The sequence below is a fragment of the Urocampus carinirostris genome, chromosome 7, assembly GCF_059441175.1.
Source record: "Urocampus carinirostris isolate Australia breed hairy pipefish chromosome 7, RoL_Ucar_1.0, whole genome shotgun sequence".
Lineage (NCBI taxonomy): Eukaryota > Metazoa > Chordata > Actinopteri > Syngnathiformes > Syngnathidae > Urocampus > Urocampus carinirostris.
In genome coordinates, this window is record NC_142355.1 from 18,175,290 (window position 1) to 18,189,577 (window position 14,288).

Sequence of the window (14,288 nt, forward strand, 5' to 3'; positions counted from 1 at the left end):
TAAACTAGGGAAACCGGAGTGCCCGAAGGAAACCCACACAAGCATGGGCAGAACATTCAAACTCCGCACTGGGAGGCTAGACAATGGAAGTGAACTCTGGACCTGACGAGCTAACCACTCATCTACCTTCTGTGGATAAGATCTAATGCAGTGCCTCTCAAATGGGGGGTCGGAACCATTACTTCAGTAGGTTGCTTTTGCCCCGGCAAAATAATAATAAAAACTGTATCTCGTTACTCAGTAGATAGCGATAATAACTTGCTCTATCTCTTCTTCCTTTTCAGACAATCAGCACCATCCCAATTTTGTCTGAGAGGGACCACATTTCATTCTATTGTGATTGTGTTGGTTTTATTTCTTTTTTTCTGCCCATAATAATGGGTCCTAAGAAAGTAAGTGATGAGGGGAAAGAAAACTGCAAAACAGTGGCAACCATCACATGGTATGAAATAAGCTGGTACTATCCAGGCGCTGTCAAAAGTCTATAGTGTCAACTTTAGCAGAAATGGGATCAATTTAATTTAAAGAAGAAATAGCCATAATTGCAACTGTTTATGATCAAATTAATTTTCAAAAAAGAATTGGATTAAAATACAGTAAAATGAAGTGCAATCTATAAACCATAAACAACACTTTATTGAAGGACAAGTAACGTAAAGTGCTAGAAATACACGACACCTGGTGTATGATCCAACATTGTATCAAGATCATCTTTGTGGCCGTAAAAACCTTCTTGCGGGTCAGATGTGATATTTAATGTGCAAAACTTTGTTGCCTTTGGGCATAATCTAATTTAAGGACTCGTCAAGCGAGGATTATGTGCGGTAGGTAGCGTGGCCGAGCGGTCTAAGGCGCTGGATTAAGGCCAGTCTCTTCGGGGGCGTGGGTTCGAATCCCACCGCTGCCAGAATTGTTTTGTAAACTCTCGTGTATATGTGTGCGCGAACAAAGTGTTGACGCTCTAAAAAAATCTCACGTAAATATGTTGTCAAAAAGTCCCATCTTACTATATTTCAATTTCTCGAACTTGACCTGAATGAAGTGCTCCATTCGCAAGTGTGAGATAAGAATAGAACTTGGGCCTCAACCCAGTCTGCCTTAAAGGAAAGATGAAACTATACAATTTTATTGGTGAAATACTTGTAGTTAATTTTTGGTTTACAGTCTTGAAATATAAAAGTTTGAAAGGATAAAGGGTACTGTTTTATAAGGTTTTATACTCATGGTCGAGAAGTTTTTTTTTGGGGGTCACAGTTTTTAAATGGGATATGCATACATGCCAAACATTTGACAACAACATTTTTTTACACACGAAAAACAATCAGTCTCCAGAATATTAAACATTTATTTTCAATAATATCTTATTAAAAAACAACATGTGCTTGTTTTAACAGAAGTGGCAAAATCTGACCAAAACGTAAATCTAATGCGATCTTCGGAGCGGTTTAGTCACACACGAAGACTTAATTTCAATTCAAAATAAAGCAGCCGTAGAATAAAATACTAGTCTCGAATTTGAGAAAGCGGTAGAAAAAAAATGTTAGCCGCTTTTAAATGGAGAAAAGCGGTAGTCTAACGCCTGAAGCTATAGGTTAGTGCAAACGGATATAATCTAACTATGTAGCATGTGTTTATGACATATTAGTTTTAAAATAGAAAACGTCATTCTAGAATATGGTTAAAGGTATTTAGGGTTCCCAAAATGCACTTAATAGTAACTTACCCATTTTGTTGTGTTTATAGAAATGTTTTAATCCAAGAGTGTTGCAGTGTGCATAGTTGCGCAATATCTGCTGTTGAAAGAGTTGAGGTCTTAAATCAAAGAAATTATATCATTTCAGACCCTATTTTGAGGAAGGAAATGTCTGTAACCAAATCAAAGTGTTGCAAAAGTAGATAAAGAAAACATGAACCCTACAACACTAGTAATAGTAGTAGTAGTAGTAGTCGTAGTAGATGAAGCAATAGTAGTCCTTATGGGGAAGTTAGCAATATGAAAAAAGAGCACAAATTAAGTTAAAAAACTCACAATAATACTTTAAATAATATCATCGAGGTAACCAATTGGTAAAAAAATAAAGTTTTTTTCTCATTCATGTAAAAGCAGTGACCTACAGAGTGACTTATTTAATTTTGAAAGTCCTGTATCGTCTTTAGAGCCCCTAGTACTTGATGATATTATTTAACATAGTTTTAAGGTAGTACACATACCATCAACCTCAAAATAACCGTAAACGACCCTAAACAAGTGATAGTGACTCGCCTGCAAATAACCACACACATAGAATCAGTTTGTAAAAGGTAGTCACATCTGATAGTTATCTGTCAATTAGCATGAATCTTAAACAAAAGCTGTCAAATATGTAAAAATAATCAAATCCATTATTAGACAGAGATTGCAGGAGTATCAGAGAATGGAACTCAATACGGGATATAATAAATGCTAGCAGCTTCTACTTTCAATACTCTGATATGAAGACAACAATATTATTGCAGTTTTGATCTACAATATCACAATATTGTGTCACAATCCCACACTCTGAACTCTGTCCATTGTCTCTCTGTCTCTCTCTCTCGAACTTTACTTATCACTCACTTCCTGATTCTATTTTTTCCTCCCGGCTGAAGTCACTTGTCTTGATTTTTTTTCCTCCTTATCACGACCCTTCATCTTCCAGTTTTAAGAAATCCATCCGTTTAGTTCTTTGCTTGTTAATTGCCCTTCCCATCACGTTCCAAGGACCCTTGTCGAAGCATGCTTGTCCAACCGGTGTACCATACCCATACCTGACCTCTAAGACTACGAATACTACCTAATGAGCTTTTGTACTGTCGACTTTGCTGCTTGGACTCACTGGATCACTGAACTTTTGGCCTGTCCATTGGGTAACATTTGATCGCCTCTGGGGTTCTGGATAATTTTGCTTGGCTGCATGTGACAAATGCTGATAAACCTTAATAAAAGACAAAAGTTTGATCATAATAACCTGTGCTTCTGCATTGTGCTTCTAAGTCATCTAAGAGAGTTCCTGACATATTGCTGGTATCATAACATCTCTACTGATGACATGCTGAAACATTTCAAGTCCTGGCAAAGACAAATTCGTCAAACATTTTTTGGGGGGTTTCGGTCCAAATCAACAGACAAAAATACCTCCATCTTTGTTGAAGGTGATACCAGAGAAGACAACCCCACTCCCCCCGGGCCCCCAAACATTTTCTTGTGCACTGTTATCAAGCGGTCCTTGCGAAGCAGTGACCTCTGTGAGTTATAAGTCCACGTGATAATCCATCTGGGTTGCAGTGTTCTGGTCTTGGCTCATAAAGATCAGATTTATTTCCCTACTGGAAATGAGGACCCAACCACATCGGGCAGAACGCCGGGACGGCTGGGCTCGCTGTCAAAAGGTAGAGCTGATGGACGGCCTACTGACTTCACAGACTACAGTGCAGTCCCACATATGACCTGCTGTTTAAGTTTCTTATTTAAATTATGCGGCATAAATTCAGTGGTGGTGTCCTTTTTTAATTGATTTACTAATTGGGATACACATTTTATGGTGATATAAGCATGAGGGACACATTTTTAATTCTGAAGACAGCCTGTTACTTTATTAAGAGAGCATACTCACCAACAATACTGCTTTACGTGTTAGAATACAGTTTTTCTCCCCTTAAAAACGTGTACTGCTTTTTCAAATTCAAACAAAAACAAGAGCTCATACTGTATACAGAATCTCCTGTAGCTGAAATGAATTTTCCCTAAAAGAAATAACTGAAAACCAAATCATCTGTTCCTGGCCTCCAAAAATTATCCAGGCTAACCCTAAATATAAAACACACCTTCCTAATCATTAAAACACATTCAAATAATAGTTGAAGATAAAGATACAGGAATGAGATTAAGACTGATAATAAAGAAAATTGTGATAAAATGAGGAGCTGGGAAGTTGTGTGTACCTGGAAGCTGGATATATGTGTGGATATGGGTGGGCGCATTTTGTATAAACAAATATTGATTTTATCAATGCCAAGCAAGCAGTTGGATCACATCAATCCTATTGTCCTGGATCAATTTTCCACTCGCCCAGCTCCCTCGGCCACTCTGTAAGTGTATGCCTGAATGTGTAACTGAAAGGCAAAGTTTTAGCACCACTCGCAAAATGGCCTGCCGCTGGATCATGCCTGCCAGGCAGATGAGAAAACCAAACCTTCGTACCCAACATTACTAGAACTTCAACTATAGCAAATGACTATGCCAAGTGTATTTTGTGTGGTAGTCTCCTACTGTGGCAACACCAAAAATTCTCATAAACACGTGAAAATAATCTCAACAAGCTGCAACCAAAAGTTTAAACATGTTACTGCTCTTAAACAAAAACCTATTAAACCGTTTTCACGATAGCAACAGAGCCAACTTTATTGTCAAATTATTGTGCAATGGAAGGTACTTTAGCTGTCTTTTTGACATTTATATCCAGTATTTTCGGTCCATTGTTGCTTTTTGGCTTTGACTCTTTCGGCTTTACAACTGAAACAGTTGTATTAGAAGTACTGGTATTTCTATTTGTCTTTTTATTATTTTGAAGTTTGCAATGTAGTTATTAAATGACAATATGAAAACTTTTTAGTGCCTAAAATTGTTGTGCAGTGCTAATCAAAATTATAAACTAACTCAAAGGGGAATGGTTCAATTATTCAATGATCATGCTATTTCCTGGCAAAAAGTATCAGTATGAGATCGGTATCGATCAATACTAACTTGTGTTTACTTGGATTGGATTCGATACAAAATACCTAAAATCACCCACCCCTATTTTTACAACTCACGGCTTTGCTTCTGATACAACTTTTAACCCAACATTAGTGAAGTTATGAATTTGTCTTTCTATTGTGCTTATCTTGAAAGTGTCACCTCGCTAATTCTCCCAAGGCGGGCATGGCTTTCTCTCTATGCCATTTTCCCCTCACATTTTCCTCTCTCCCTGATCCAAAGATCATAACCCAGGTTTCATTCGAGCGGCTCTTCAAAGTGTCAAACTTAAGCATATAAAGAGGATCAGGCTGGCCCGCTATTTCGTGAAAATGATTACTATTCCACTTTGAATGCTAATCTTGAGATTTGAAGTAACTTTGGCCCGGTTTGAGGACACCTAACTGGAGAGGTGCTTGAAAATATGATCCTGTCAGAAGCGAGAGGTCGCAGTGAAAATGATCTTTGATCTGCAAAATATATGTTTGCAGACTTTCCTGTGGAATAAAAAGATCTCATCACCTTAAGATGTAATTTTTCAGCTCTGCCTTCCGCAACCTTTCATTATTGTCACATTTGGATATGTTCACGACAGATAATCGTACATACATCACTCATTTTTTTCTCTTCTGCCATTTAAATCTTGTTTTTTACAGATCTTAATATTGATATCTTTTATAGCATGCCCACTTTGTTTTTTACTAAGTAAATAAGCAAGCTGTAATTTTTCCATAAATCAACAGAGCATATTGACCTTTTTGCCTTCTTCGGCAGAATGAGAGCCATGACGGACGGTAGGAGAACCTTATGAGATGGCAGTTGAATGAGCAGTTGAGTTAAAACAAACATCAATAACGACAGAAGAATATAACCACAATCTGGTGATATATTGCAATGTGTTGGGCTGTGCCAACTTGCAAGGTTATGGACCCGATTTAAGACAGCGGTGTTTATCTGTAAATCAAATGGAGGGATTCGCAGCCCTAAAATTATTCCAGGATTTGCAGGTGTCAGTCTTTACAAGGTACTTTTAATGTATTTTATATTAAGTAGGTAGGAGTCATGTCAAAGACACTAAATATAATAAGTTAGCTGGTGCTAACTTTAGCAAATATTTTCATTTCTTACACGTAAACGAGCTGCTGTTATTGCGATTAACCAGCGATTCAAAACAGTGATCTTCCGGATATCACGTTTTGAAAACTATTATGTGCTCTACCATAAAGCTTATCACGCCGAAATGATTTGCAGAATTATCAGCGAAGAAAACGAGAAACGAACGAAAGAAGAATAAACATCACAAAAATATACTTTTTCAACGTGCTCAAAAGGGATTTCTATACAAAGTGCAAATGCCCCATGCTTTACTGTTCTATTACAATCCCCCAAAATTTAGATCCAAAATTGTTTCGGTCACGATTGCGGGGGAATTTCTCACCGGAGGTGCATTTGTCGGCAAAACGAAGCACTGCAACGCTTACCAGCTGTGACGAACTGGTAAGCATCCAGACTGGTACAAGCTTTTAGATCAGCAATGGTGTATGGGGATACTCTATACAATGTTTAGATGTGTGTGTATGTAAGGAGAAACACAGTATGGCTTAGTAGCTAGCATTGCTAATGCTACCATCAGTTTCTCTAAATAGTGCCCTTTGTGGTGTGCCAACTCATCTGACAACTGCACCTTATTTGTTTGACTAGTCATTGCCAATGATGTTGAATAGTATAGCTGTTTTGTTTACTGCCCTCGTCCACTGTTTAATACGGGTTACTGCTGTCCGTCATGGTGTCGGCACGTGATCAGGTCACGCGTGTGCAAAGGGTTAGTACAGTGTTACAAAATCACTTTTGTCTGTAACGAGTACTGTAACCCTGTTACTACAATTTTTGTAGTTAAAAGCAGATCGTGAATAACAATGTTATCTGATAGCTAACTGTTATTGTTTTGCTCAAGAAGTAATATCCAACCACAATTCGCCACCAACGCTTCTCACGTTGTGGCGGTGTTTATATTTACCTACAAAGTACAACTAAATACAGCTACTGTGGCGTTGTCTCCAGCAGACTACGAGGTAGCTGAATTTCTCATAATGGAAATATTCTCTCCACCGCGCATCAAAGCCTTATTTCCAACTCTAAAATAAAATATTGATATCAGAGGGTCAGTTTATAGTAGAATGCTGAATGTTGTTGTTTTCTATCTGTAAAATTATTTTTGCAATTCACCATGCCCGGAGTAAAAAAAAAGAAGAAAATGTCGTTGAGAGTACCCAGGAAGGGAGAAAGAGATCGTCGGGTGGTTTGAAGCCCAGAGACAAAATGGATATGGAATATCTCGGCTAAGTGTTTGTTTGCAAGCTCTTGAGATCAAAATATGTTAGTAATATGAGACGTAACGAATTGCTTTTTCAATGAAGTAACACGTAACTGTAACTAATTACTGATTTCACACCCATTACTGCTAATATCCATATATTAATAGTAAAAACTCGGGAGATAAGGAAAACTAACTTGAATTGGAGAACATATTGATTTAAAAGATGTGAGTGCATCATTATTGAACAAAATAAAATCACTGCATTTTAAAATGTCCTTGAATTAAATTTCTGTGTCTGGGGGTTTGTTAGTGTGTACTCACCTCCCTGTTCACAGAGTTGCTGGGCCAAAGCATCCTTGAAGAGGAGTTGCCCTCGATTTGTTGCTGTGGCTCTAAAAAATGGAAAGGCAAAATTCTATTAAAACTCAATTTTTTTGTGGCATAGACATTTTGGAAAATGGAAGGTACTTTTTATTTACATGAACGTTATACTGTACAGTGTAAAATCTGACCACTAGATTCCACTGAAATGTGAAGTGCAACTGAAAATGAGTGCTACAAAGCACATGAAGGAATAGAAACTACGCTTGTCTACTATACTCAAAGGGACCAAACCATTTTTCTTCCATTTTTTTTTTTTGCCTAGGATTTCCCAATGTTTTCGTTTTTGTTGGCGACCCATAGCAGCAAGATGGCATACAATCATTTTAGATGCCTCCTCATGAGCCTCATGTTATATAAAATAAATACACATTTCTTGACCTAGAAGTATTTAAAAAAATGTATTGTGGCAGTTGGGTGAATGACACTTTCTCAAACGTTATAACCGATTCAATCAAAGTTTGCAATTTGATCTGTGAAGAAAGAAGGTGAAAAAATAAAACGTTTTTTTTATAACCATGCAGGTACGTCATGTCTTTTCCCTTTTAAGTTCCGCTTAAATTAAATCATGAAAAACCCTTAGCATCTTGTTTAAATGTTAATTCTGACGCGAATACAGAAGAGTTTTTCAACTATTGCACGAATGAAAGGGAAATATATAGCATTATTTGACGACTAGATGTCGCTGTATTGTATGGTGCAACCGAAAGACGGTGCTTCAATGTACAAGGAAGAACAAGAAGACTCAAAAGCATCATTTTTCTTACCATTTTTTGCCCAGCTTTTCACAAATAATGAAAAAATAAAATAACAAGGGAATGAAGCAAGTTAATAAGAAAACATGAGAAAAAGAAAAGGAAAACAAGGCAAAAAGAAAGAAAAATGAAGGAAAAATAATAAAAGGATGGAAAAAAGAATACAACTTGAAAAGATAAAATAAAAGAAATTAGGGATAACAGAAAAAAGAGGAACATAAGGAAATGAAAGCAGAAAGCTCATGGTAAGTATTATAAACACAAATTTCTCGATGTACGAGTATTTTAAAATATGTACAATTATACCATAGTATTATTGCTTATTCTTTTAATTAATATTTGTTTAATGAATGGGATTTCTCAATAATACATAGTCCCTTCAAACTTTCATATCAAGGCAGGGGCCTTTAACGGTCATCTTTTGGGCCGCAATTGGCCCAGGGGTCACGTGTTTGAGACTCCTGACTTATGGTATTTTGCAACATGTCCACCTTCTCCAGCATGCAGACCTTTAATGGCTACGTTTGTCTTCACACATGAATAATCAAAACAGCCCTCATTACTAAGTAATAGCTCATGTGTCAGAGGGGGAACACAATTATTGTTGTATCTCAGAAATGGTTGAAAACTAATTTGAGTTTTGTACCCATGAATTAAGGATGATGAATTCTCAACACTAGGTTGCAACGTGGGTACAATCTTCTTAAATATTTACTAAACTAAATATGACAGCTTTTCAGTTTGGAGTGGGATACAAAATGCAAGTTTGTTGGAGTCTGGTAGAAATGAGGTAAGGGTTAATATCTATTTTTTCAGTTATTTTACTTCCAAATACAAAGTTTTATTTTACATTTTTAAATAATAATTAAATTGTATGTATAGTGTTGATCTGGAGAGGGATGGGCACCAACAGGCTATACTTGCCCGAGACACACCACAGGAAATAGTGCCACTATGACCCTAGTTTAGTATGTATATACCAAAGCCATATCCCCCTTGTGGGAGGTGGCTAGAGTCAATAACACACTCACATTCTTGACTCTTTCTGGGAGATTGATACAGAGGAGGGGATTCCCAGCCCCCTCGCTCAACCCAACTGATGCGTCTCAACACCTGTCGCTGGGAATCATTAGGTGACCAAACCCCTCTCTTTTGCAATTCCAACCCCCAATGCCAATGTTATGATATAATATAATATATTTGTTATCGCGACAAATCCCTCCCCTTGTAGATAGAAAATAATAATATTTAGCTTATATTTTCAGCTGCAGGAAGTTCCTCCCATAACAATTTGCCACAGGGAAACACTACCTTCATTTTTGCATTGTCCAAGACAAATGTCCACAATGGATATGTAATCCTTGCACTAATACACATTTCATAGTGCTCTGTTTAGGTGTAGCATGCACCTATCCTCTTTACCGTGACCCAAAAGGTGGTGATGCTGCCTTATATGTCAATGCCCAGTGTCTGAAATAACGTCTGCCCGGACGCCCGGGGCGTGCATCTTTTACGTCGGGCATACAATTTACAAAACGTCTCTGCCCGGCAACTTTTTTATGAAAAAAAAACCCAGAAAGATTTATTTTTGATATCAAACTTTGCTTTAGTCCGATTTTGAAATCTTCGTTCGGTTTGAAAATTTTGGAGTTTCGTTTTTGTGGGGCAATTTGCATACTCCAATCAGAAGCCTGCATCGAATAACTTCGTGCTTCCACACTTTCCCGAGCGTTATAAGGTCGTGCATTTGCATATCGTTTTCCAAAGTAGACACAAAGAGAACACAAGAAAATCGATAAGTGGTTAGGAATCAAGCCAAAACCTCAGCCAGAGACCAGAACAGATCAGGAAACCCAAAGCGTTTGTTATAGTTCTTTATTTAGGGAAGCGATCAGGGCTTGCAGGAGACGAGATGGCTGTCAGCCGTTCAACAGCGGAGCCGGAAAGAAGGCTTCTGATCGGGTGGCCAATCGGAGGGCGGAAGTCAAGCAGGTCAAGTTTACCGGGGCTGGAGAGAAGATTGTTGCGTGGGACGGAAGCAGGTCGGATCGGAGGCAGGCAGAAACAGGTAAATAGAGTTCTAGATGGAACGGGTAATCAGGAGAGTCACACAGAGTTACAAACGTATCCTCTGACGAAGAGGTCTGGGCGCATCGCGCTAAAGAAGGAACCGTTAGCCAATCAAAAGGCGTCCACATGATTGCTTCCAGGTGACCAGTTAGCAATCATGACAGGTATATACTGATGACAGATGGAAAACAGCAATGTCATATATATGCAATGAATGTTATAAGTAGATTTATAATAAACATAATTTTAAAGTGTTGTTCCATTATATATTATGATTATCAATCCTTAATACTTTTCAACGATGATTTTTTTTGCGATTAGTCGTCTTATTGTGTTTCAAGTTGTGCAAAATTAAGGCTGGGCAGGCAACTTTTCAGAGTTATCTGCCCTGGTCTCCAGTAACTTTTTGTCATGAGTTTCAGACACTGAAATGCCTTACAAACAAATGCCAGCTGCAGTTAATCACGAGGGAACAAGAAATTCAATGGCAAAGCGAAGCCATCGGAGAGTGGTGCCGCATCATTTTTAAGCAGACTTGTTGAGAAACGTGGTAACAATTTCAAGCAATTAATGTAAAAACCCAGCACTTTTTACACCTTGAAAACACAACATAAGGATTCAACCATTTATAAGGATTTCAAGCACCCCTATGTACCCTAACACACTGTCCCCTTAATGTTTGCATACAGGAATGTTTTGGAAAACACACTAAAACATTACACACCATGTATTCATGCTAATATTTGCATGCAAAGTTAAATTCAGATTTGCCGACATTGTGAGTACAAGACCAAGGCCTGCTCATTCAAAGCTTTTGCTGGATTTGTAAGAATTAGAGTGTAATGAGAGTTAATGTCATGTGTTTCATTAAAGAGATACTAAGAGGGAACACATTTAGTCGACAAATGCGTGTGATTGTTTCGGTGCACACTGAAGCCACGCTATTATACCCCAGAGGGCCCCCGTAAGTGTTTGCCTCACTACACACACAGCATTTATTGAACATTTAAATGTTAATTGGACTTTTGCTCGGGTGAAAAATGCAATTAGGGGCCTAAATGTTTCCTTTTCATCCTTAAACGGGGGCATCATTCATCTTGTGAAAGTAAGTGTCATCCTCTCCTCTCTCATTAGACGAAAGAAGATTGTCAGAGATGAGAAAGGAAGGAAAAAACATTGAATATGGACTGGGGGGGGTGATTTACGAGACACCTGTCAAATATTTATATTTATCGTGCACATAAAAACAGGGAATGAAGAGACACACTCAAACACACAAAAGCACATACTCCAATGCAAATATGAGCTCTAACATGTATCCAGATGGACAGCCTGTCACTCAAAGAGCTCCCGAAAGGGCCCAGAGTAGGTAATTACGAAGCATGTCTTCTATGTAAGATTACATGTTGCTGTCGGCCATAAGCGTCCCCCCGGAGCCACTTTGTCAGACACACACACAAGCACGCGCACGTGTGCCGAAAACAGACGGAATATTCACGAGACGCAAATACACACTATACACGAATATGGAATGTAAATTCCTCAGTAAGAACATTTTGGGCATTACGAGTTCTGCTTTTCTCATTTTCTCTCAATTCTACTAAACTATAATACAATGATACCTCTACATTAGAGGTAAGATCTTGGGCCAGGGCAAAAACCCGAACCCTGAATATGCTGAATATGTCAATCATTAAATCTGGCTGGTCAGGCTTCTCTCTCACAGTTTTCTTTTGTTTTTTTCTCATCCTCCGATCTACACAGCATGCAGTTACTTTTACTCAACTACTTATTCAGATCCATAAAATGCTTACCAAACTATCAGTTTAACTCAAAATCACTAAATCCAATTAAGTTTTCCTCCTCGGTGTTGGGGTAATAGACGCGCGGCTTCCTCCTTCTACCTCACTCACATCAGACGTCATTTCTGCTTTTTGCCAATAGTTTACGAGCTTTACAGACTTCCTTTTTGCTCATTATTTGCAGCTTGTAATCTGCATAATTTGATTTTCTTTTCGGTGCCATTTTGTTCCGTTTGACTTTTTTTTTTCTCTACGTCGCCGAGATGCGCACCTCGGCGCCACACCGTTTATTTAGGCGCTGCGCTTGCACTGCACACTTGATTTGAGGGACTCGGCACCAAGTAAACCCCAAGCCGCGTAGATCATCCGAAATGCACAATTCGGCACTGAAGTACGCACGGTCGGAGAAACGCTTCGTGTTTACCTTCGCCGCAAATTAAAGCTTCGGGTTCATTTCGGGCCCGGTTATCAAATCAAGTTAATCTATCAGCTTTGGGTATGTATATCCGCGACTCAGGTCGGGTCGGGCTGAATTTTTTAGACCTGATCTTACCTCTACTATACAAACAAGCCTAGTTCGTTCCAGAAATGTGCTCGTATCTCAAATTGATTGTATAACATGTGAATTTTCCCAATTTGTAATACTTAAAAACTAAAGATTCCTTTCCAGGCCTTCCAAAAGCATCCATGTTAACCCTAAATAGCTCTAAAACACATTTTCCCGATCACACGCTCAAAGTAATTGGACATAAGTACAGTTATAGGATATGTAAATTGATGATATCATTTATTATGGCTGCTTAACTGACACACCAGTACGCGTGGTGCGGAAAGATTAGGGAAGGGGTGCTAGAGGAGCGACGGCGTCCGAGAAACTGTTGATGATGCCTAAGCACTTGCTGTACACTTAAAATTACACTGACGTGTACTGGATCCCTGTCCTTTTAGTTTGTGACGGTATGGTTCTGTTATAAACTACAAACGTTTGATGGTCTTGCCAGCCATTAGCTTTCTGATTGAGTCGTGCCCTAGGTTCCTACTCTGAGACTTTGCTCAGAAAATCCTGGTCCACTTGACTCCAAGAGCCAAGAATAATGCCACGGACTCAAGAAAATTTTCCATTTTGATTTTTCCCTTGCCCTCATGCAGGTTTCAGATCAGGGGTTCTTGCAATTGTGGCCTTCTTTGAGAATCTGTCCGATTAAAGGCAATAAAAAAAAATGTAACTTGACTATAATTTTGAGGAGTGTTATGTAATGTATTCACTTCCACTATCTTTGAACATCCCTGAAATTGTCCAGCAGCAACCATGGAGCCAAATTCAGCCGCTTCACCCTATCCAACTGAATCAATGGCTTGTGTTCAAAAATGTTATGATCTATACAAATAATAAGTAAAGAGGTTAGGCAAGGGTGCAATAATAAAGCAAAACATATTCTGTCATTGACAATCAAGGGTATAAACCTAAAACAAGTCCACAAGAACAATGTGTTTTTAAAATGTCAGTCAAATAAGGGCATCATTTTATAATTTGTTTCACGCAAATTCTTCTCTATCATGCGGAAAGCTTCACTTGTTGTATTTGAAATGAAAGGGGGTTCTTTTTCCCGATCCCATGCTCAGTTTCACCTGGAATTCATAGTTCTCGGAGTCTCCCTGGATGTGGTGATGTCACCTGTCAATGGTATTGATCATATCTGAGATGTGCAGTAATTTGCATGGATCAGTGCATGTCTCTGGTGTTTATGTACAATTACAGAGGTCACGGATCAGCCCCTTAGGAAAAGAGGAATTCCCTGCGGTCACATAAAACTGACTTGACCCGGTTTGGCACGTGCTCTTATCCTTTAATAAGGAGAGGAGCTCGTTAACACACGGGTTTGCTGTTAATATGGATTAGGGTATTGATTAAAATGCATAGGAAATCAATAATGAAGCTTTCGCCAGCCGCAATTAGGATTGGAAAAAGTGGTCTTAACTGAACTGACCTCAGAATGACATCAGAAGCTATAATACGTGGTCTGAAAGTCGCGCCCCGCGGACAAGTCGCGTCCCGTTTGTCGATAGTTTGATCACTTCACCATAATATGAACGTTTAATGTTCGTACAGGTTTCATATCAATGCTACCGCCATGCTAATAAGTTAGATAGAACTCTTAATGTAAACAATACACTCACAAATGCTGCTACAATAAATGTGCATGCGGGAT

At 38.6% G+C, this 14,288-nt stretch overlaps 1 protein-coding gene across 1 annotated transcript in view; it reads right to left on the reverse strand.

The window, feature by feature from the left end:
- The window catches only part of reln (reelin), a 179,772-nt gene that overhangs the window by 67,189 nt on the left and 98,295 nt on the right, over nucleotides 1-14,288 (reverse strand). The window contains exon 4 of the mRNA XM_088339951.1: nucleotides 7,392-7,462. Within this exon, the coding sequence (XP_088196077.1) occupies nucleotides 7,392-7,462 (71 nt within the window). The remainder of the gene's footprint in view (nucleotides 1-7,391; nucleotides 7,463-14,288) is intronic.